General features: G+C 55.8%; 1 protein-coding gene across 1 annotated transcript; it reads right to left on the minus strand.

The window, feature by feature from the left end:
• Positions 1-4,217: 4,217 nt before the first annotated feature.
• On the minus strand, positions 4,218-17,053 carry NBL1 (NBL1, DAN family BMP antagonist). Its single transcript, XM_066203099.1, has 4 exons — positions 16,948-17,053; positions 6,896-7,090; positions 6,630-6,741; positions 4,218-5,456 (listed from the first exon to the last, which is right to left on the minus strand). Exons 1-4 carry the CDS (start codon positions 16,968-16,970, stop codon positions 5,202-5,204), a joined length of 585 nt encoding a protein of 194 aa, XP_066059196.1. The 5' UTR covers positions 16,971-17,053; the 3' UTR covers positions 4,218-5,201.
• Positions 17,054-22,688: the final 5,635 nt, after the last annotated feature.

The raw sequence follows: 22,688 nt of genomic DNA on the forward strand, positions 1-22,688 counted from the left end.
GAGGAGCCGGGGGCAGGGCTGGCTCTGGGGCTGGGGACAGCGTGGCCTGTGCTACGTGATCATCGCCGGAACCGGGGAAGGAGGATCATCTCTGTGTCTGTCCTCCCTTCTCTTCTCCTCCTCCTCCTCTCCCTCTCTTCCCCCCCTCTCTGTCTTCACTGGCACTCAGGGCAGAGTGACATTCCCAGGAGCCGATCAGCAGGACCGAGGTTCCCTCCCCATTACTCACAGCCGGTGCTCGTGCCTGTAAATCCCCCCGCTCTGGGGCGTCCCTGGGTGCTGCTTCTGGACGAGCTGGATGGCAGGGTTCTCAAGGTGCCAGGGGTGGCAGGATGCTCTGGATACTCTGCTGCTCTGGATGCACTGGACCAGGGAATAACACAACACCAACATGTTCTGGATGCTCTGCACTCAGGATACTCCAGATGCTGGGGATGCTCTGCATCCCAGGATATTCCAGATGCCAGGTCTGCTCTGTACCCAGGATACCCTGGACGCTGGGGACGCTCTGGACTCCAGGATGCTGCAGATGCTGGGGATGCTCCGGCCCCCCGAGGCTCAGCTGTCGCCCCCCAGCTGAGCTGGCTCCCTGCAGAGCTCTGTCCCCAGAGCTTCTCCGTGCCCCGCGCTGCCGCTGCTGCAGCTGGAGCCGTCAGGAGCGGCAGAGCAGCCTCAGGCGAGGACCGGGATGCTCCCAAGCCAAGCCCGCCCGGGAGGAGGAAGATCCGGAGTGTGGACGGGATCTCTGCCGCGGCAGAGGAGCGTCCAGCCCGCAGGGAGGTGTGAGAGTGGGTTTATGCAGGTGCCAGCCCGACTTTCACCTGCTGCTGTGGATGCACACAAAGGATGCAGGAATGCCGATCGAGGAGGTGGGGCCGGGGGGGAGAGGAGGAGATGAAATGAAGCGCTAATGAAAACAGGGATCTGGGCTAAACTCCACAAAGTGGCAGCCAGAGAGTTCCCGTTTCTGCCTTAAAGAGATAGTCCCGTGCTCTGCCATCTCTGCCATCCCTGCCATTTGTGCCAGCGCTGGAGCCCCGGCTGGAGACACCTGGCAGCTGGGCCCGCAGCTCTGAGTTCCAGGCTCCATCCTCCACACTGGGCAATAAAAAGCAAAATTTTGCAAAGTCAAATAAAAAACCCAACAAACCGCTGCACACAACAGCCCTCGGGAAGCAGCCAGAGGACTCGCTGGCTGATATTCCAGCAGCCAGGGATGGAGGAGCAGAAGACAAGGGAGAGCCTGGCCCTCTGCTCCTAGGTTATTTGGACTGGCCTCGGGGCAGCCCAGCTCCCTGCCTGAGGGGCAATCCTGGATGCACCCACAGCAACCTGCTCTTTAGCAAGTGAGAGGAGCCAGCTCAGAAAACCCTCCTGAGTCTCCGTGTGCTGCTGGGAATTCCACAGTGCCACCTCCACACTCAGGGCAAACACCTCAGGGTGCTGGGCGGGGCCTGCTTGGGGTTTTTTAATTACCCAGCTGCCCAAAGGTGGGGTCTTCCCAACAAATGGCTGTGAGTTCTGTTGGGGGAGACCAGCACGGAGGGCAGTGGCTCCAGCACAGACCAAAGCTGAGGGTGTGCCTCTGGCAGCCGCCCCGGGCTCCCAGGGCCAGGCACTGCCAGCTGCTGCCATTCCTCCCCAAGTGCCCACCACATCTTTCCTTGGGAAGCCTCCCTGGGAAGCTGTGCTGCAGATGTGTGGGTGAGAGCCAGCTGTGCATGCTGCACCCCCAGCGCTGCACAGCCGCCCACCCCGGGACAGAAATCAGCCTTTTCACCAAGTCCTGCTTTTCCAACCACCTCTCCAACAAATTTGTTGTGCTTTTCTCAGTGCCCAAATGGACATTCCAGGCCTGGAAACCATCTCTGAGCTGAAGGGGAGGTGGAAGGCAGAGACCCAGCCCAAACACGCACGGTTATCGCCCCAGGATCTCCATGCCAGGCTGCCACTGGGAAACAGCTGCTGCCACTTGTGCCAGGACAGGTTCTGCCCTCCTTCTCCTTCCCCATGACCCTGTCCTTGGATGGTCCCAGCCAAACCTCCCCGGCCACCTCAGTGTCACAGTGTGCTGGCAGCAGTCCCAGGGCAGTGCACGCACACACCAGGCTCTGACTGCAGCAGGAGGTTTCCTTGGAAAAGCCTTTGCCCCAGGAAACCCTCACTTCCCCAGCCCATCTGTGCTGGGAGCAGAGAGAAACCCCACCCCGAGCCCACCCTGAGCAGCCTCCCCAGGCAGGGTAAGTGAAGGCAGCAGCACAGATTTATTCCAGCTGGATCCACAGTGAGGAAGTGATGCCGCAGTGCAAAGCCAGCCTTCCTTCTCAGCCCTGTTGCATCCCAGCATTGAGGAACATCCCAGTTTGTCTCCAGAGCTTTTGCTTCTGAGAAGGAGATTGGATCAGGACCATAGAGTCGTGGAATGGTTTGTGTGTGGAGGGACCTTAAAGCTCATCCCATTCCCAACTCCTGCCATGGACAGGGACACCCTCCACTACCCCAGGTTGTTCCAAGCCTCATCCAGCCTGGCCTTGGACACTTCCAGGGATCCAGGGGCAGCCACAGCTTCTCTGGGCAGCCTCTTCCCAACATCCACAGCATTCTCCATGCATGGGAAGTTTTGTACACTTTGTTTGGATGTGTTTGCTGGGGAAACGAATCTGAACTGATTGAAGTAAAATGTGTTTTAAAAAACCTGCCTTAAAATGGAGACCAAATCCTACCACTGTCCCTGCAAAAGCTTGTCCCTGCTGGCAGCTCTCCTGGCCTGTCTGTGCAGTCTCCCTGCACCGCATCTCTGGACACATCTGCAGGGATCATGGACTCCACCAGCTCTGCTCTCCAGTACCACTAGCAGGGAAAGCAAAACCAGGTTGTCAACAGCCACCCAAGTGTCAACATGGCAACAACAACAACAACAACAACAAAAAAAAGGCTGAGACAGAGAGAGTCAAACTCGGAGCTGAGAGACTTCGATGAGGGGATCCAGGCAGCCCAGGGCTTAGCACAGCCACGTCCAGTAGTGCAGTGCGCTCTTGGGATGTCCTTCCAGGCTTTGACTGGGATGGCTCCTTGGCTTTGAATTTGGGCAGAGCCTGGCTTAACTACCTCGATTTATGGTTTCATCTGCACACAGCCCTCCACTGCCTGCCTCTGCTGGAGCTCAGCTCGTGTGGAGCAGAGGTGGAGACGTCCTGCTCCAAACACCTTGAACTGCCGCTCCTGGAGTTTACAGGAACAGCTCCCTGCTACATCCAGCCTGTTTCCACTGTGCACCAGTAAAAGAGCCCCGTGACGGTGCTCAGTGACCACCACAGGTTTCTCCACCTTTTCCTGGCTCTCAGGTAAAGCTCTCTTCCTTGGAAGACACTTCACAGCCTAAAAACACGACAATAACAACACAGAGCACCCCTAGCCCTGCCATCCCCTCTGCTGTGGCAATTCCTGCCTTAATGTAAACCCTCTCCCACCTGCCCAAGCACAGACCTGCTCTCCCAACCTAAGCAGAGTCCCCAGAGCCTCAAGGAGAGGGCAATAAGAGCTGACCTCAGTAAGGGGGCAGCGGGAGCTGTCTGCTGACCCAGGAGCCCCTCCGGGAGCTGATGGACCTTCCCCAGGGTCAGGCTCAGACCAAGGTGCATCACTGATCCTTGCTGAGGGCACATCCACGCTGCCCTGGCATCAGTGGGAGCAGAGGTTTGCAAGGGCACAGCCCTGCCCAGGGAACGCCTGATCCAAACACCCTTGGGAAGAGCCCGCCGGCTCCAGCCAAGGCGCTCAGCCCCTTCTCCCCGCTGGAGGGATGCGCGGTCCTGTCCGAGTTCTCCTCCCAGCGCATTCCCGGGGGCCGTGAGCGTCTGGATGCCAAGGACCACGCCGGACCAAGACTGTCACCTAGTGGCAACAGCGCCGGAGGAGGTGGCGTGATCCCAGCGATCCCACAGGAATCCCACACAAGTGGGACCCACCGCGCCCGGCCACAGCTGCCGCGCAGGCTCTCCGTGCACGCTCCCCGGGCCACATGCGGCCCATACGCGCAGTATTTGGGCTCTGCTTTCCTTCCAGCAGCTCTCTGTCCTCCTTCTCCCAGCTGGAATGCAGCAGAAAGCTGCGGGAAGCACGGGCCGTCCCCTGCCCTGGACCCTCCAGCATCACTGCCTGTCCTGGCTGGTGTCCTGGTGTCAGCACTGCCAAAAACCAGACAGGCATCAGAGCACTGAGCAGTGGAAGTCAGAACTAATTTATTTAAGAAAAAAAAAAAAAAAACAACAACACCCCAAAACTTGTCAAAAGGAGGGGGGAGGCATCGATTACAAGCTCTGGAAGCTCTTGTCAGGACAACGCCAAGGAATCAGCTTTATACAACAGAGAGAGAGGGGCAGCAGAGGCCGTGCCCACCTCCAGCCCTGCCCGAGCACTCCCTGCACGGGCACGTTCCAGCCCTCAGCCCCCTTCTCCCTCCAGAAGTGCAGCAGGAAAAGGGGACCAGGGGTGGAACCTCCCCAGACCCCCCCCAGCTCTTGGCCTTCCCCTGCAGCCCCGAAACGTGAAGCCCCAGCGCCCACGATCCGTCCTCAGGGAGCAATGTGGTGGCCCTGGGGACAGCAAGGTAAGGCTTGTCACCACCACGGATCCCGGTCCCCTCACACACAGCCCCAGGGGCAAATCCTGGGGCAAAACCCTCCCCAGGAGCCACCTCATACCAAGGCTTGGGGCTGGACTAAGATCCAGTGGGTGCCAGGAGCATGTCCACGCTGAGCCCCTGTGGGCAGGCAGGGAGAGAGGAGGCAGAAGGGGAGCTGCTGATCCCACCACCCCAGGAGAGATGTGGATCTCTCGAGGGACTCTGGAGAGGCTGCGTCCCTTCTTCCCCCACGCTGGGCGTGAGGAGAACCCAGCAGGACTCAGAGGGCTCCCCCCAGGGCCGGGAGCCTGCGGAGAGCCCCGGGAGCCCGGCCCAGCCCCTGCTCTCAGCCACAGCCCCTCGTGCCACTCCTCTCAATATATTATCATTATTATGTGCAAGTAGTTTTGCATCAGGAAAGGCCGAGCCCTGGTGTCTCAGCCTGCAGCTCCAGCCTCAGCCCCGCCTGCGCCTCGGAACGTCCGAGGGCAGCGAATGCACAGGAAAGACTCCAGCACCCCCCTCCCTCCCCAAAGCCCGGCCTGGCCCTTGCACAGCCCTGCCAGGACGGTCTGGGTCACTCCTCGCCCTCCTCCTCGTGGTGGTGGTGGCTGGAGGCCGGCGGCTCCTCCAGCTCCTGCTGGTGGTGGGGGTAGTGGTGGGGCGCGGGCCCCTCGTGGGGCATGTTCTCCTCGGCGTTCAGGTACACGTTGAACAGGGCTCCCTCGTGGCTCGGCTCCTTGCCACAGGCCTGGCAGCTGCAGTGCAGGATCTTCTCCACCAGCTTGTCCACCCTGGGGATCTCCTCGTTGCCTGGGCAGTCCAGTGTCACCTGGGCGGCGGGACAAGGATACAGCGGGGTCAGGGCTCAGGCTCCCGTGGAGGGAGGTGTGACCTGCCCCAGACCCTGCAGATTTGGGGTGTTTTAGGTCAGATGTGATGGGTTTGTATCCACAGAAACAAACCCCCGGTCTGTCTGCAAGGTGGGAGTTCTCTGGGAATGTGTCGTTCCAGACACTCAGGGAAAATCACAGAATCATCAAGGCTGGAAGAGACCTTCAGGCTCATCGAGTCAAACCATCAACCCAGCACCACCATAGTCACCTCTAAACTGTGGAATCAAGAGTGGAAAAAACCTGCAAACCATCAAATCCAACCTATGACCCATCCCCACCTTGTCACCTAGCCCAGAGCACTGAGTGCCACATCCAGTCATTCCCTGGACACCTCCAAGGGACAGGGACTCCACCACCTCCCTGGGGAACTTTTTCCAAAGCCTGACCATCCTTTCAGTGAAATTTTTTTTCTTGTATCTAATCTGAACCTCCCTTGGTTCAACTTGAGGCCACTTCCTCTCCTTTCAGCTGAGACATGGCAGAAGAGACTGACCCCCCACCTCACTCCCACCTCCTTTCAGCACCAGTTCCAGCAGGACACAGCTCCCAGGCGCTGCTGGCACTGGAATATGGGTGTGACAGCAAAGGCCACCCACAAGAGGTGATGCCGAGCAGCCTGGGTAGTTTGGACTAAACCCTCTCATCGAATGTCAGCTGAAACTGAGGCAGAGAGCAGAGCCAGTTCCCCGGGCTCTGGGCTTCTCCTGGACCTCGGTTTATGGCTCTGCCAGGATCAGAGGCGACAGGGAGCTGTGAGGTCTAAGGATGACTGGCTGTGGGAGGAAGTTCTGGATATCAAACACAGCCAAATCTCCCAAGGGGGAGCAGGTGACAAAGGGAGCAGTGGAGAGAGCAGGCATGTGGATGAGCACAGGGATAAATGCTGCAGGGAATAACAGGGGGTGTTCCTGCAAACAGAGGGATAATGGATCATTCACAGAGATTCCAGCAGCTCCTTCCACCCAGGCATCTCAAGACACGGCACAGTCACCTGAGAGATGCCCTGGAAGGAAAGTGTGAGAGGGAAAAGCCCAGAGAAAGAGAAGGACTGGCCCTGCAGTGGTGTCAGAGCAGAGCTGAGGCCCCATGGAGCAGAGCAGGATACTCACAATTTCCCACATGGACTGGGCTGGCATGCAGGAGTCGCAGTGAACCAGGGACTCTGTGGACTGGGGGAAGGTGTTGGGGACGCTGTAGCTGAAACACTGTCCCAGACAGGCCCTGCAAAGACAGCGGGAGGGGTGAGGGCAGAGATCTGACCTTCCCCGAGACAGAGGCAGGACACTGCGCCTGGCTTCTTGTGCAAGCCACAGTCCCCAGAGCCACCCCAGGGCCACCAGCTGCCTCCAGCCCTGGGCTGAGGGTGGATCTGTACCTGTTCTGGATGGATTTGGACTCGCAGCCGCTGTGCCCCACGATCTGGGTGATGTTCTTGGCCTCGCACCAAGCGCTCTTGTCCGGGAAGAGGGCGAGCTTGTTTATGGGCGGAGGAGCGGCCAGGAGCAGCGCTGGGAACAGGGCCCCCACCACGAACCATAACATCATGGCCAGCTCTGCCAACGTCCTACACCTGGACACGGAGAGCAAAACGTTAGCAGCAAAGGAAACTGGCCAAGCAGCCCATTCCTCCCGCCCTGGGGGAGTTCTTGGTTGCTACAAGCACAGGTCCATCCCCACATCCCCCTCCACAGCCCCTGCCGAGGCCAGGACAGCTCCCAGAGCACTGCCTGTGGAGTGGGATGTGCTCCTCTGCCTCCTTCCTCTTCCACACAACCTCTGGGCCACTCAGATACCTGTGTTCTCTCTCCCAAGCTCCGTGCCTGGAACAACAGCAGCCTTCTCCTCATCTCCCACCCAAAGCTGGGCTGGGAGAAGTTTGCAAACCAAAAGTGTCACCGCCACGAGTGGAGCCAGGCTGGAGAAGTCCCACCGCACAGAAAGGTTTATATTTGAGGAAAGGAACAAGCTTTCCAATTCCTTTTCTCCCACCTCGCTGCCAGCCTGGCCGGGGACCCCTCTCCTCCTGGGAGCGCGCGGCAGGTGTCGCTGCAAGGCAGCAGCACGCAGGGACACGTGGAAACCTCAGCCCAGAGGCTGGAAACCCGCAGGAAAGAACAATACAACGTTTATTTGCACAGGGCCGCTCCAAGTCTGCAAGGGGTTATTCCGAGGACGGGAACTGGGGCTGCAGACAAGGCGGGGGGGGGGTTGTCACAAGGATGAAGCTCGCTCGCAGAGCTGGTCAGCCTGGAGGACACTCCCCACCCCCAGAGAAATCCCCACAAGGTTTCCTTGCTCTGCTCTCCAGCCGAGGTGCCTGAATTAACACTCCCAAGTCGCTGGGGAAAGGCAGATGGAAAAGCAGCACAGAAACAGGGAAATCTTTTCCTGTGTGGGGTTTGGATGGAGTTACGGTGAAAGGCATTTATATACTTCCGAAAATATTTGTTAGTACCATTTGTTATTTGTTATTTCCTTCTATTTATTTAACCAGACAACGATCCACAGCCCACACTGGAAAGACTCCTGTTGATTCCCATGGCTGCTGGGCCCAGCCCTCTAACACTTGCTGGGGAGGAGAGGAAAAATGCCCTGTTTCCTCCAGAGTCCTCATCCCCATCCCCTGGGCTGCAGGACCATCAGATTTATCTAAATGATTGGAACGCCCCCCCTAAGCACTCAAGGATTTAAGGTCGTTATGGGATTTTGCCCTGTTATCCCTCCACTGAGCTCAACCTCCTGGATCTGAATCAAGGGACAGACGAGAAAGATTCTTCCATCCCATGGCACACAGAAAAGAGCATCCTCATTCACGGGACCTCTGGAGGGATCTTGGGGGGTGTCTGCAAAATTTCCTCATTTTCTGGTGATACAGAATGACAGGAATATAATGCAGCAACACCTGCAAAGCCCTGGCTTCGTAATCCTCCCAGCACTTGTGGGATGTGAATCCCAAGGGTTCCCCATGGGACAAAATACCTGCACAAAGGAGACTTCGCAGGTGTTGGCTGGAGATAAGCAGAGGATTTTAACTCCTGAGCTTGCACTGCCTCTAATGAGAGTTGTGGGGTTAAATACATCTGTCCTGAAGTTATTTTTTTTTTCCATTTCAGTGGGGGAATTCTGCAATTTCTGAAGGAACAACATGGTTAAGTTGTACACACGGACTCACACACACTTGGTTTGCTTTCCAAAACAAGCATCACTCATTCCTCAAATGCCAGCAGCTCTGTCCTGAGGAATCCTGCTCCCAAAGGCAAGTCCGAGATCAGAGCTGGGATGTGACCCAAAGAGCAATCACAACCCCCCGGGGAACAGCCCAAATTCCTCTGGAGTCAGCACACAAGTTCACTTCCACATGCCCGATTAGAGAGCAATTTCCTTCTTTCCTAAGAAAGGTGGGGTTTTTCCAGGTTTCTGTGCATCTCTGCCCAGCTGCGAGGAGGCAAACCTTCCTGTCTGTGCTGACAAGTCCTGTTTGCTGGGATCTGTGTTCCGTGGAGGTGTTTCTGCTGCTCAGAGCAGACCCACGGCCAGAGGCATGAGGGATCCTCTCCCAGCATCCCGTGAGGAAGACGAGTGAGGATGTGCTCTGCTAAAGCACAGGACCTGGCCTGGGTTCAGGAAAGCACTTACACATGTGCTGAAGCTTTCTCCTTCCCTGAGCAGGGGTGTGTTTGTAACCAGGGCCCCCACGGGCCCCTTTGCAAAGGGTGGTGGAGGAGTGGGGAATTGGGTACCCCCAGCAGGGGAACCAGGCACCCCTTTGGAGCTGGAGCAATTCCAAGTGTCCCCAATTCCTCAGGACACCCTGGTGCCCAGCACTGCTATCCCCCACTGCCCTGCAGCCCTGAACACAGCACATCCCCAGCACATGGTGTTTTCCTTCTCCCAGGAATGTCCTGGAACCCGCAGGGCTACTTTTCTAATAAGTAACAAGGTTGATGCCAGTGCCTAGGAAAACATCTGATGCAGCTGAGTTTGGGAGGGAGCCGGGGCTGGGAGCAGCGTGTCCATGGCTCAAACCAGTCATGCGAACAGAGCTGCCACCAACACCATTCATCTGACAACAGCCACAGCGACCGAGACAAAAGCACCGTGGTCCCTTCTCCCCCCCCCCCCGGCTGGGAAGGGAAGGGAAAAAGGAAGACGAGGCACCCGAGCAGGTTTGCAAACTCCCGATTAAATAAAGGCATTGAGCACATTCCTCCGTGACAAGCTAAATTACACGTTGCAGCCCGAAAGGGACAAGTGTGTTCCCCGGCTGACCCGGCGGGAGCAGCCACTTCCCGGCACACAGGGGCTTCTTTCTCTTCCCCGCACCGAGGCACATTTTTTTCCCCGCTAGTCAAAGCTCTTCAAGCAGAAAGTTCAGCTCAGTTCCGGCAGAGCCACCGGCCCGTGAGGGTCTCCCCCCGCTGCCTCGGCAGGGAGCCGCATGGCAGCTTCCTCGCCATCCCTCCGGCAGCTTTTGGGAAATAAATGACTCAGGCCCTGAACCTGGCACATCCCAGCTCCCGACGCAAACAACCGCTCAGCGCAGGCACAGCTGCAGCCTCGTGGGGAGCGGCTCCGGAGCCCTTTTCCAGCCTGTGCCCAAGGAGCTGAGGGGCAGGTGGGTCTCAGGGACCACCCCAGCACCCCTGGGAGAACGGGGCAGCTCAGCTTCCCGCTGTGGAGATCTAGTAGCACCTCAGATGTTTTGTGTCACCTAGAGGAGCTCCTTCCTCCCATCCCAGCAGTCCCAGCACTCTCAGGAGTCCCTCCAGCAGGATAACACCAACACCTGGGAGCAGCTGGGAAAATCTCCATCATTACATGGGCCGGGGGACAATCACTGGAATTACCTCGGAGGCCACGTTCCCACCATCCAGCCCACAGCTGTTCCCAGACATTTGGAAACCAAACACTTCTGGAGGAAAATAAAACAGATCTAATCAGTTTTACCCTCTTTTTCCAGTGGGAAGTTTACACCATAACACAAGACAAGCTTGCAGGTGGACATGGGGAACGTTTCATGAGTTGTTTAATGTGTTTATAGATACTTTTCTTATCCAGGATCTTGCAATTCTGCCAAATACAGAGAACCACAAACACAGGTAGATTGTGCTCACGGCCACACACGAGGCACCGCAGGCTCTGAGAGACAAGAACCCCCAAAGCTTTACAAACATCACTTGGCCAGGGCTCCCAGCCTGGGAACACAGAAACAGCTCCATGCTGCTCCTCAGTGCCTGGCTCAGGGATCCAGGCCCTTTTGAGACACACGAGACCTCAGCAGAGATGGACAAGGTGAAGGTTGTGGCTCTTGGTCTGGGATCTGCTCCCCTGTGCTGCCTCCCTGGACACAGAGCTGTCCTTGCTGGTGGATCCAGCTCCCCACCCAGCCGGGCTCTGCCTTCACTGGGCCGAGCCGCCAGGAGTGACCCCAGGCTGGTGTCAGACAGGAGTCACAGCGCTTCCTGTGTTATTTGGGCTGTGTGGCTGACAAGACCTGCCACACGGAGCAGAGGAGGGCCCCAAGGTGCTCTGTGCCTCAGTTTCCCTGGCTGCAAGAGCAGGGACAGGGGAGCACTGAGTGAGCTGATGGGCGCGGGGAGCGTGGAAAGCACAGGGAGGCGTTTGGAGCCGCAGACTCCCTCGGAGAGAAGCAGCTGCCAGGGCAGGAGGGAGGGCTGGCTGCCAGCAGCCCTTGCCCCACATTCCTGGGTGGAAGGTGCTGGGGGCAGGTGGGAGCCAGGTGGGGACAGCGTGTGGGGGAGTCACACCAGGACACGGCGCTGCAGGGGAGGGGAGGGAGCTCTGCAAGGACTCGCTCCTGTGGGATCACTGCTGTGCGTGCAGGTGGCCAGGAGAGACCTCACTGCAGGAAATGCTGAAAGGAAAATTACTATTTAGGCACCTAAAAGGATGCAAAAGCATCTGCTTGGTGGCAACTGGAAAGAAACATCCCAGAAAGATCCAGGGCATGGCTCTCCTCAGGCACGGATTAGGTCTGTCACTTCTGAGCACCACTGGGGATTGGCTCTTAGGAAACTCAACTCAAATAATATTTGCTTACATGGAACAAAACAATTTATAAGCCGGCATTATTAAAAGGAAAAGCTTAAATCTCAGCTGCAAAAAATTGAGAAGTGACCGTGTATTGAAAAACATCTATCAAAATGACAGATGTTATTTAATACCTGTTCTCATAGAATACTTCCCCCTTTTTGAAATTTGCATTTAGTTAAAACTTTACAATTTTGGGGACCTTTACTGTAGTGACTAACAGCCCAAAAGAACCTGATTGATATGGGCAGGGGAGAGGGAAGAGAACTCTGCACTGAGAATGTCTGGAGGTAATTCTTCAGGACAGCAGGACACAGGAGTGCTTAACTGAGCACAGAAATCTCTCCCTAGCTCAGAGCTCCAGTCTTGCTTCGCTGAGCTGCAAAATCTGGGGAGAAATTACAAAAAAATAAACAGGCAACTACCACAGGAAGACATTTGATATTTAATAACCACAAGAATCCATCCCAAGAACTTTTTGATAATGGAGCAAAAGCTGTGTCGTTTCTCACTGTGGACCTGGCTGTGTCTGCTCCTTTCAGAAGCAGATGTTAGAGCTTCCATTTCTGTAACGTATTAATTTCCACTCAAGCATGGTTGGGCAAGTCACACAAATAAAGCAGAAATAAAGAAAAGCAGTGCAGCATTTTTAAAGCCCTCTGCCCTCCCCACACTGGCCAGCATGTCAAAAGATGTTGGAACACTGAGAGTTTTAATCTGGCTCCTTGACCATGCACTGAGCACTTGGGAAACTCATTTTTTGCAGCTGGAAAAAAAACCTCCAAGCTGCTTTACCTACAGAAGTCATTGGAAAGCTACCTCTGGACTTAGGCTTAGGATGGGGTCCTGAAAAAGCTCTGCTGGAAAAGGGACACACTAATGGGCTGTAGAAGAAGCAAGAGTCATATAAACATTTTCGGGTAATTTATTTCAATTGCTCAATTTCTTCAGCATTAACAACAATCACGGCCAGGAAAATGCATCAGCCTAAAGCTCAGGAACATACCCTGGCCCCACACCTCCACTCCCCCTCTTCTTGCAGCACGTGGGGCTCTGCAGCCCCCAAGAGCAGCGGGACGGGTGGGATGGAAGCAGGGATCAGCTTTGTGGGGAGCTGGAGAACAAGCCTGGGACCAGATCAGCTTTGTGGGGAGCTGGAGAACAAGCCTGGGACCAGATCAGCTTTGTGGGGAGGTGGAAAACACGCCTGGGACCAGATCAGCTTTGTGGGGAGCTGGAGAACAAGCCCGGGACCAGATCAGCTTTGTGGGGAGCTGGAGAACAAGCCTGGGACCAGATCAGCTTTGTGGGGAGCTGGAGAACAAGCCTGGGACCAGATCAGCTTTGTGGGGAGCTGGAGAACAAGCCTGGGACCAGATCAGCTTTGTGGGGAACTGGAAAACACGCCTGGGACCAGATCAGCTTTGTGGGGAGGTGGAGAACAAGCCTGGGACCAGATCAGCTTTGTGGGGAGGTGGAAAACACGCCTGGGACCAGATCAGCTTTGTGGGGAGCTGGAGAACAAGCCCGGGACCAGATCAGCTTTGTGGGGAGCTGGAGAACAAGCCTGGGACCAGATCAGCTTTGTGGGGAACTGGAAAACACGCCTGGGACCAGATCAGCTTTGTGGGGAGGTGGAGAACAAGCCTGGGACCAGATCAGCTTTGTGGGGAGGTGGAAAACACGCCTGGGACCAGATCAGCTTTGTGGGGAGCTGGAGAACAAGCCCGGGACCAGATCAGCTTTGTGGGGAGCTGGAGAACAAGCCTGGGATGAGGCTCGAGCAGCGGCGGCTCCGGGGAGCAGCGGGCCGGGGGTCTCAGCTCGCTGGGCAGACGGAGGGGGTCCGGCTGTGCCCAAGCCCTGCACAGGGCAGGATCCGTCTGGAGCTGTGGCTGGAGCATTCCCAGCGCTGGGTCGGAGCCGGTGCGGCCGATCTGAGCACCAGGCAGTTCCCAGCACAGCTGGGAGCAGCGTTTCAGCCCGGGGCCTCCCTCACATGCCCGGGCCTGAGCGGGGCCCGGCTGCCTCCTGCTCTTCCCCGGAGCTGGTGTTTCCCACACACCGCCCCACAGCCAGCCCGGGGCTGAGGGCATCCGGACGTGCAGGAGGGTGGTGGGCGTCCAACAGCTCCTTTGAAAAATCCCACGGATAACAGGGATCCTGCTGCTCGCTCCGACGCTGTCCCCGAGCCCCGCGAGCAGCAGCTTCGCACCCAGCGAGGGAAAGGAGTCTCTCCTCTCCGGCACGGCAGCACCGCGGCGGCCGGCTCTGCCCGAGCTCGGGCACCGCCATCCCCCGTGCGGCCAAAGCCACAGCCTCTCCCCTCCTTGCTGGAGCACAGCCCTCGCGAGTGGGCAGTCAAACCCCCGGGAGCCGCCGGCGTTTCCCCGGGTCGGATCGGCGGGCAGGCACCGGGCGCTGCCCCGGGCAGAGCGGCTCCCTGCGGGCCCCGTTCGGCTTCCACTCGGAGTGAGGTAAACTGGGACCGGCTCCTCCAAATGACTCCAGTGGTGCAAATGAGATCAGAATCTGGCACCGCTCGTCTTACTCAAAACAAGCCTAACTGGAACCAGATAAAACCAGTTCCAGCGCAGAGTGGCCACCAGGATGATGATTTTTTTTTTTTTTAATTCCTGCAGGCAGCGAGGGGAGCTGTCTCGGATGCCAACCACGCTGCCTTTCGCCTGGCTCGGTCATTCATTACCAAACTTGCGTAAAAACCCAACGCAGCGGGGTTGCGCCTGCAGGATCAGGTTCCCAGCTGCTGGAGCAAGAAGGGGAAGGAGGAAAGGAGGAAAGAGCTTGTGGATGGAGCTGTGGATCTCTCAGGATCCTCCCTGTCGTCTCCCTCTCCCTTTATACTCGTTCAGGCCATATCTTGGTCACAGCAGCAGAAATTCAGTGACCTGATGTGGTTTTGAAGAGGTTTTCCCTCTTTTAGTCTCTGCTTTACACCACACCAGCCTCCTCAGTTCTGATAAACCCAACGCCTGTGTTATTTACCCATGGCACTGACCAAAAGCAGCAGAACTCGTGGAAGTGCGAGGCCAGAGGGGTTTGGAGGTAATGTAACAGCTCACGGCCCAGCTGGGATTTTCAGTCGCTACCAGGGCTGACCTCACACTTGACTTTTAGACGGTTTCTCCTAAAACTGCAGGATTGGGCCCACAAAGAAATCACACTGTGACCCGAACAGCACTCTCCTCCCCCTCTGGACAGGCCGCCTGAGCTCTGTGTCAGAGAGGAAGAAGGCTTAAACCACATCTAAGAGTGACCCGAGCACGGGCTCCATCCTGATGCAATTTCCAAAGCTCCACAGGGCTGCGATCCCGGCTGGAATGGGGGCAGCAGCCCAGCCCAGCTCCACAACTGCTGGGATGGGTGCTGGGCTGTTCGGTTCCCACCCTCGGTGCTAATTTATGTCCAGGAAAGCCCTGGCCCCCACGGCCCTCCCTCCCTGAACAGCACTGCACGAGAAACAAAGGTCTGGGGACCAGCAAGCACAGCCCTGCCAGGGCTAACAGAGGACAGACCACCGCTCACTCCGGCTCCAGAACTCCCCCAGAAGGACAATTTTATCAGCTGTTCAGGTTTTTAAGAGTCTGATTCGAGCGGGTGTGAAGTTTCTTTGCCCTAAGCCGTGCTGGACCCCTGTTACTCTGCTCCTTGCTTTGTCACAGGGCATCTCCAAGCCCGGGTGGTTTTCTCCAGCAGACTTCAAAACAAAAAGAGCAAGAGCAAGGCCCAAGGACGGAGCAAGAACCTGGCTCTGCCTGCCCCGTGGTCGGATATGGGATCTGGCAGAGGAGCTGCTAAAGCTTTAATGGGAACAGCGCGGAGTTTGGGCAGGAATAACTGCCCAGGAGTTTCCTCTGCTCCTCGGGCAGGTTTCCCGTGGCTGCACCAGCTCAGTCCGCCCTCGGCAACGCCAGCGCACGGAACAAGCAAAGTCACTCCAACACGGGCAGGTCTTCAAGGCTCCTCGAAAAGCCCTTTGGCTCAGGGCCTGATCCTGCACCTCCAGAGCACCCAAAACTCCCTCCAGCTCAACTGTTTTCCTTGCTCCGGAAGGAAGGCCGGGCACTGGGGAAGACTTTGCTCGTTTGCCCTTTTTGTGAGACCGCAAACTCCCCAAGCTGGAATTCAGTGCAGAGAGGTCACGCCAAGAGCCCGGATTCTTCTCAGGGCTGTTTGCAAACACTTGGGATTTTTATACTGAAGGCAAATTCCATTTCCCATCCTGCGGTTTGCAAATTTGAGGCGAGCAGCCTTTTACGACATGGGAGACTGCCTTCAAAAGGCAGAAGTGCCCGATGTATGGAGCTGATTTTTGGACATTGCAAAGAGGGCACCGAGGTCTTTGGCTAAAAATACAAGGGAAAATCTGTGTCTCTTCGTATCGCTAGGATCTTTCCCACTTGTTTCAGCAGGGTGCAGATTTTTCCCAAAAAAAAAAAACCCCACATGGAAAAGCTACAGTGTCCTAAATCCACAAACACTTCACACTGGATTTTTAATTTGAAGGGGTTAATCCTATATGTAAAAGTTAGATTGTGGAGTGGAGCAGAACTAGCTGGTGCCCTCGTAAGAGAAATGTTAGTAGGCAATAACGGATTGTCCAGATCAGCTTTAATGCAGCGTGAAAGCGAGCTAAAGCATATTCTGTTCCCAAAACACCTACCAGAGAAAAAGAGAAATCCCTGCTGATCTTAAAATCCAGAGACTGTTGTACAGAACAAATCAAAATTGCTGCAAATACTGAGACAAACTGAAATGCTACGCTGGGGTTCAAAAAATAGGTAGGGATATATTGGATATAAGCTTTACAGTAAGTGGCTGAAGTATTTCCATGAAACAAGGATGTAAATTAATCCCCGGGATGAACTTTTCAAGGAACAAAAGTTTACTGCCTTGCCATCGGGAAAACTTCTTTCTTTTATGATCGTTGAACTACCCCGCGTCCGCTGGTGGTGTGGTTAATCGATACTGAACGTTCCCGTTCTTCCCTCGGCACTTTTTGTTTCAAACCCCGACAGGGATGGGAAGGAGGAAAGGAGGGAAGGACTCTGTACCACAGATGTGCGACCGACACAGCGCGGCTCCCCGGCTCCCAGGCTTTTATTCTATTTGAGCTAAAGCGGCGGTGGAAATAGTTTAACGATCGCAGATCCCCCCCCCACCCCCCCAAAGTCTGCCTCATCTGCAACCGATTTCTGCCCGTGGCAACATCCTCATCCTCCCGGCCATCCATCACCGGCGGCGGGGGGGAGAAGAGAAGCGAGAGAGGAAAAAAGACGGAGAATCTGGTGCGGGGGAAAAAGCAGCAGGTTCGGGGCGGGGGTGCGGGGGGCACACAAAGCCGGGGCTACTCACCAGCCAGGCGACGGCGGGCGCATCCCATGGGGTCCGGGGCCCAGCGGTGGCCGGCGGCTGCCGCATCCCCGGCGCGGCGGGGCGGCCACGGAGGGAGGCGCGGGGCGGGCGGGAGCTGCCGCCTCCCTCCCCCCGGTGCCGGCTCCGGGCGGTGCCGCCGGCCCCGCCGCTCGCGATTGCACAATCGGCCTGGGAAGGGAGAGGAGGGGAAAGGAGGGAGGGACGGCCGGCGGGAGGAGGGAGCGGCGGCGGCAGCGCCCGCCCGCCCGCCCCGCCGGGCTCCGGGCGCACCGAGAGCCCCGCGCAGCCCCTCGGCTCGGAGAGCGCAGCCGGAGCCCCAAAAACCCCGGGCACGGAGCTCACCCACCGGCCCGGGCCGTGGAACCCCCGGCAAGGGTTGGAGCTAACGGGGAGAGCCCGCTGGAAACGCCCGGGCTCAAAACGAGGGGCTTCGGCCAGGAGAGCCTAAAGGGAATGTCCCAGCACTTGCTCCTGCAGTGGCATGAACTGCCTGGATTGAGCTCACTGAACGCCAACAACTCTTGTTTAAATATAATTCGTGATGGTCCGTGGGGCTGCAGTCCTGGCTGCAGAAAAGACTTTGGGAAAGTTCTCCAGCAGTAGAGATGACGGCTTTCTCTTTCCGTTTTCTTTTCTTTCCCCTTCCTCTTCCTCCTCTTTTTCTCTTTCTTTTTTCTTTCCCTCTTTCCCATTAAAAAAAACCCTTTTAATTTTCCCATTAAAAAAGCCAAACCCGATGCCAGTGAAGCCCCATCCAGGCTATCTTTCAGGCAGGATAATTGCTGGAGACCGAAGGGTTCTGTTTCTGTTAAGGCCCAATTAATCTAAAGAGGCCCCCACATTAAACACTACCCAAATCAAAAGATACCTGCCAGGCTTGGCTGGGTTTTGCTGGCTGCTGTTGGTGTGAGGATTTGCATAGAGATCAGAGAAGCAGGAAGGGGAGATGGCAAGCAGCAGCAGCTGTGCTGGGAGCAGCGCTGGTAGTGCCCTGGCAGCGGCTGTGGGGAGAGGCTTTGGGGCTGGGTGTTTGCTGGAGGAGGCTGCAGGCTGCCAGTGAAGGAATGGTTTCCTGCTGCCCGGTTCCTTCCAGCTCCAGGATAACAGGATTTGAAAACAGGGTGGCAAAAAAGCTGCTTCCAGCATCACTTTCTTATCCTGCTAAATGCAACCTACCCGGCCCTGAACTGCACTGCTCAACTCTCAAAGGGCCAACAAGAGGAACAGCCTCTAGCCATGACCACACACCCCAAGAGGAGCCCAAAATCTGTTTTCCCAGCATTTTCACCCATTGCTGAACCGAGGCCTTTGACCAATGCTCTACCTGGGCGGCATGACCAGCAGTAAACTCCTGCCCAGGAGACTTCTTTATTCTTAATGATATGAGTGAAATGAGAGACATCTGAGACTTCGAAGCAAGTTCTCACAAGGAAAAATAAGATGTAGATGCAACCAGCTACACAGCAGCAGACCATGGGCATTACAGTGGCATTCAGCTGAGTGTTTGAGGTCCGTGGTTCAGTATTTGGATGGGATTTGTGGGATCCTCAGCACTGGGGTGTGATTGTTCTGCAAGGAGCTGTGAGCCAGCATGCAGTTCATTCACTGCTTCCTACTATTCATCCCTGTTCCAGTTCTGTAAACAGCATGAAAGGGAAACAGCAATCTGTGGATCTGGAGGTGGGGAGAGGCAGGAGGGGCAGGGTTCAGGTTTTCTGGTGTCAGGAGGAACAGGCAGAGGTGCTGTAGGACAGAGCGGCTTGGCTGGGGGATGAAAGAAGCTGCTGAAAGGCTGTCAAAGCCCTGGGCCAAGACTTTTCCCCTTCTCCTTGGCAATGTGATATCACAGCCAGAAGAAGGAGTGATGACCTGATGCCTGCAGATGTCATTTGGACAGACTCAGGCACAGAGCAGAGGCAGCCGCTCAGCAGGGAAGGGAGAGCAGGGAGGCAGCGCCGGCCGGAAAGGAGCCAAGCTCAGCGGCCAGCTCCTCTTCCCTAGCCAGGGGCTCTGGCTTCAGCAGCAGCTTCAGGCTCTTGCTCCACACACCACCCCGTTGTTTAGCAGCTCCCACTCCCCACAGGCCTGGGGGAGTTTGCTGCCTGCCCCTAAAGAGCCCTGCCAAAGCACAGTGATGTTTTCCCACGGCGTGGTGTGACGTGGAGCGCGGCACAGTTCCTCACTCTCACCTCGGCAACAGCCCATGCCATGCTGTTTTTCCATCAGGTACACACAGCCTTGCCCAAAACATCCACACTCCCCCATGCCTTCCCCCTCAGCCCTTTCCCTGTTGCTGGATCACCAAGGCTTTGGGGACACAGCAGAAACCAGGACGTCCCTCCCTCGCCCGCTGTTGCTGTTTTGAGCTGCTGACAAACGCCCACAGTGCCAGGGGCTCCCCGCTTGTCAGGACAGGACCTGGCACTGTGGGTGTGAGAATTAAAAGGGTGTATTTGTAAGTTAAAAAAAAACCCAACTGTTTCTTTTATTTGTGTCAGTGCAGAGTCCAAGGCTCCGCTGGGATGCCAGGAAACACACAGGGGGAAAGGTGGGTGGGAAATGAGTGGGGAAAGTGTGTGTGTGTCCATGAAGGGCTGCAGAGAGCAGTGTGGGGAGAACGGCCCTGCACGCATCCCACAGCTGGGCCTGAATTCCATCTCTTCCCCTACTGGTGTTCTGTTCACCATCCCTGAGATAAACCACACAGGGTGCAAAGAAGAGCTCTCGGGGGACAGGGCCCCTTGCATGACCCATGAGGGACCTGGTGGCCTGATGTCTGGGTCTGCCATGGACCACCCTGCCCACGTCACACCAGCTCCCTTCGCCTCTGCATCTGGTCTGCAAATGGGTGCAGAATTGCACTGCTGGTCCCTGAAATAAAGACAGCTCTCCATCAGCTCCCTTCTGAGGGAGGTTGGGTCAAGGTTGATCAAGGCCAGGTTGAACGGGGCTTGGAGCAACCTGATTTAGTGTGAGTGGTGTCCCTGTCCTTGGCTGGGAAAAGATGATTTCTAAGGTCTGTGCCAACCCAAACCATTCTGTGGTTCTGTTCTATGATTCTCTCACCAGACCATCACCTGCTGGGGTTAAACCCCAATTTTTTGGTTCCTAAACAAGCCCAAAGACATCTCCAAGATACCACGACCCCAAACTGCTGTGTGTAAGGGTGAATTCACCCTGGGTGAATGGAACAGCACTTGTGCCAGGAGAGAGAGAGACAAAGACTTAACAACTGAAAAAGCTGAGGGATGATTTCCCATCTCCACCTCAGGTCGGTGGAGGGAACAGTGGTGGCAGGACCACCTCCTCTCACTGCTGCTAGCGCAAACTCTCACACCTGTGCAGCTCCAGCAGCCCGGGCAAGGGGGAATCTGACCTTACAAGCGCCACTCTTGCTTCCTAAGCTTCCCCAAAGCACGTGGGTACGACAGCCCCTCACTGCTCCTTCAGGCTCAATCCCCCTGGAGCACTCACTGAGCTTCACAACATGCAGGGAGGCAAGGAGAGGCTGGAGGGAAGATTCAGCCACAGGAGGAATTTGGTCCATCGGGTTTAGGACACCAGATTTGAGCTCTGTGCTGAATCCCTCCGTGCAGGCAGAGAGCAAAGGCACGAGTCCTGGTGGGAATATGGCGGGCTTGGACTGCAAAGGCAAGATCTGGGGGCGGACCTGGCTGGCAGGGACTGCTCAGGAGTGAAGGAAAAGGATCTATCATAGAGCCCATTAGAAAACATCTGGGCTCAGCAAATGACCTGGAATGCGGCTCGGCAGCGGGGTGCTCCTCTCCTCGCCGGCCCCGGGAATGCGAGCTCCTGCAGGGTACGACTCCAGCCAGCTGTTTCCTCTAATCCCATCAGCCTTGCCTTCCTCGGGGGGCTGCAGGAGAAAGTCCCGTTCCTTTCCCTTGGTCACTGGGATTAGTGGTTTCTCTGTAGCGGCCGTGCCAATTTTGCATTTCGGGGCCCCGGGGCAGCAGTGAAAACGTTCCCCTCCCATCCCTGAGCAAGTCCAAGTGTGTTTAATCACTCCATTTTCCACCTTGCCCAATCACTCCCCGCTCCCAGGCACTCCAGGCCCCTCCATCCCTCCCTCCCTCACTTCCCCAGCAACTCAGGTCATGCAAAATCCTTGTCCCATTCAGTTCATGTCTGCAGGGGCAGTTCTGAGCAGGGAGGGCTGGAAGAAGCTGTCGGGCTTCATTTGCAGGTGCCCTCGTCCCTACGAGTTCAAACAGCTTTTTTTTTTCTTTCTTTCTACTTCAAAAATAACCAGTTTCCTCCAACTCCATTACAACCCGTTAAATCCCCTCTGATAACAATCTTATTCTCTGCTGCACAACTTCCCCCCGCTGCAATCACTCAGAACCTCTTATTATATTAATTATTTTTTCTTGCAGCACTGCCTGAAGGCCCCAGCCAAGCTCAGGCCTCGTCACAATAGGTGCTTGTGTGTGTTCAGAAACAGTTCTGGCACCGAAGCTCCTCCAAAACTGTCAACCAGCAGGACAAACTTAGAACATCCACATGTGTGCAGGGAACATTTTGCACATTACTGAAAGGAAACCAGCACCCGCCTGAAATGGGGTGACTCACAGAGCAATACTGCACTGCTCTTGCATGGGAAGAGCCTCATGCAGAAAGTCTCTGGCCTTGAAGAAAAGCACCCAAAATCAGACGCCTTAAAGCGCCAGTTTTTCGAAGTCCTGCTACAGCAAGTGTCAGCGTTGTTTAGATTTAGGATGACTGAGAAAAAAGAAAGAAGAATATATATGCATTTGTTAGTAGATTAAAGCCCTCAGCTCACTGTCCTCCCACCTTCAAAAATACAAATGCAAATACTATTCTTAAAGTGCTAATGTGATTTTCATAGTTTAAAGGGTCTGGTTCATAACATCAGAAATGTGGGACCCTGAGAAATCTGCTTATTGCCTCCCTCTCCTCCTGCCCTGGAGCAGGAGTGCGATTTTTGAGACTGTTACTGCAGCTGATGAGGAATAAAATGAAAGTGGCCATGAGTTCTCAGCTTATCACAGCTTTCCTGAACAGGCTGAGACATCTGTGCTAGACCAACTTCGCATCAATCAGGTTTTAATTTTGGCAGCAGTGGCTGCTGCGGTGCACGACAAGAGTTAAATCTGTGAAATAGTCGTGGGCTCATCCGGTGCTTGGAGGAGTCACAGTGACCTTGCCTCTATCTGCCAGCCTACCTCTATTTATACCTAATATGGATATAAAATCCATGACTCTGCAGATAGTAAACCAGAGCCTCCCACAAGCATGTCGCCTGCTAGGATGCTCCCAAAGATTTAGAGGAATTATTTCTCAGGCCTTAAAAGAACCCAGTGCTCTCACTGTCCCTGGCCTGCCTGTGGTGCAAACAGCAGGACCGTGTGGGCTTTCCCTGCAGCCATTCCAGTGCACCTCCACTCCTATCCCACTAACCCTCCTGCAGCTCCAGCCCCAGGCTTCCATCCATCATCCAAAGATGTATTTATTGACATATGAAATCCCCCATCTCTCGGCAGATTATCTATGGAACCATGTCATCTTCAGAGAGAACTAAACAAAAAAAAATTGGGCCCCGTGCCTGGAAAAAGGAGCGGGGGAAGCGCACACCATCGGCCATTCCCTCAAACAAACCCAAGGAAAACAGTCCAAAAGGGAGGAGCTGAGGAACAAAGCAGCAAGGAACAGCACAGAAATAGGTTGTCTTCCCTCTG

The sequence above is a fragment of the Chamaea fasciata genome, unplaced genomic scaffold (genome assembly GCF_029207755.1).
Source record: "Chamaea fasciata isolate MVZ Bird 193981 ecotype frontalis unplaced genomic scaffold, bChaFas1.0.hap1 SCAF_23, whole genome shotgun sequence".
In the NCBI taxonomy this organism is placed as follows: domain Eukaryota; kingdom Metazoa; phylum Chordata; class Aves; order Passeriformes; family Sylviidae; genus Chamaea; species Chamaea fasciata.

Excerpts from the sequence above, each read along its gene's own strand:
- NBL1 (XM_066203099.1), bottom strand. The coding sequence starts at position 16,970 with ATGCGCCCGCCGTCGCCTGGCTG. Across the intron at positions 6,742-6,895 it reads TCCAAATCCATCCAGAACAG|GGCCTGTCTGGGACAGTGTT; the intron begins GTACAGATCCAC and ends CTGTCTTTGCAG. Across the intron at positions 5,457-6,629 it reads CCCAGTCCATGTGGGAAATT|GTGACACTGGACTGCCCAGG; the intron begins GTGAGTATCCTG and ends CCCGCCGCCCAG.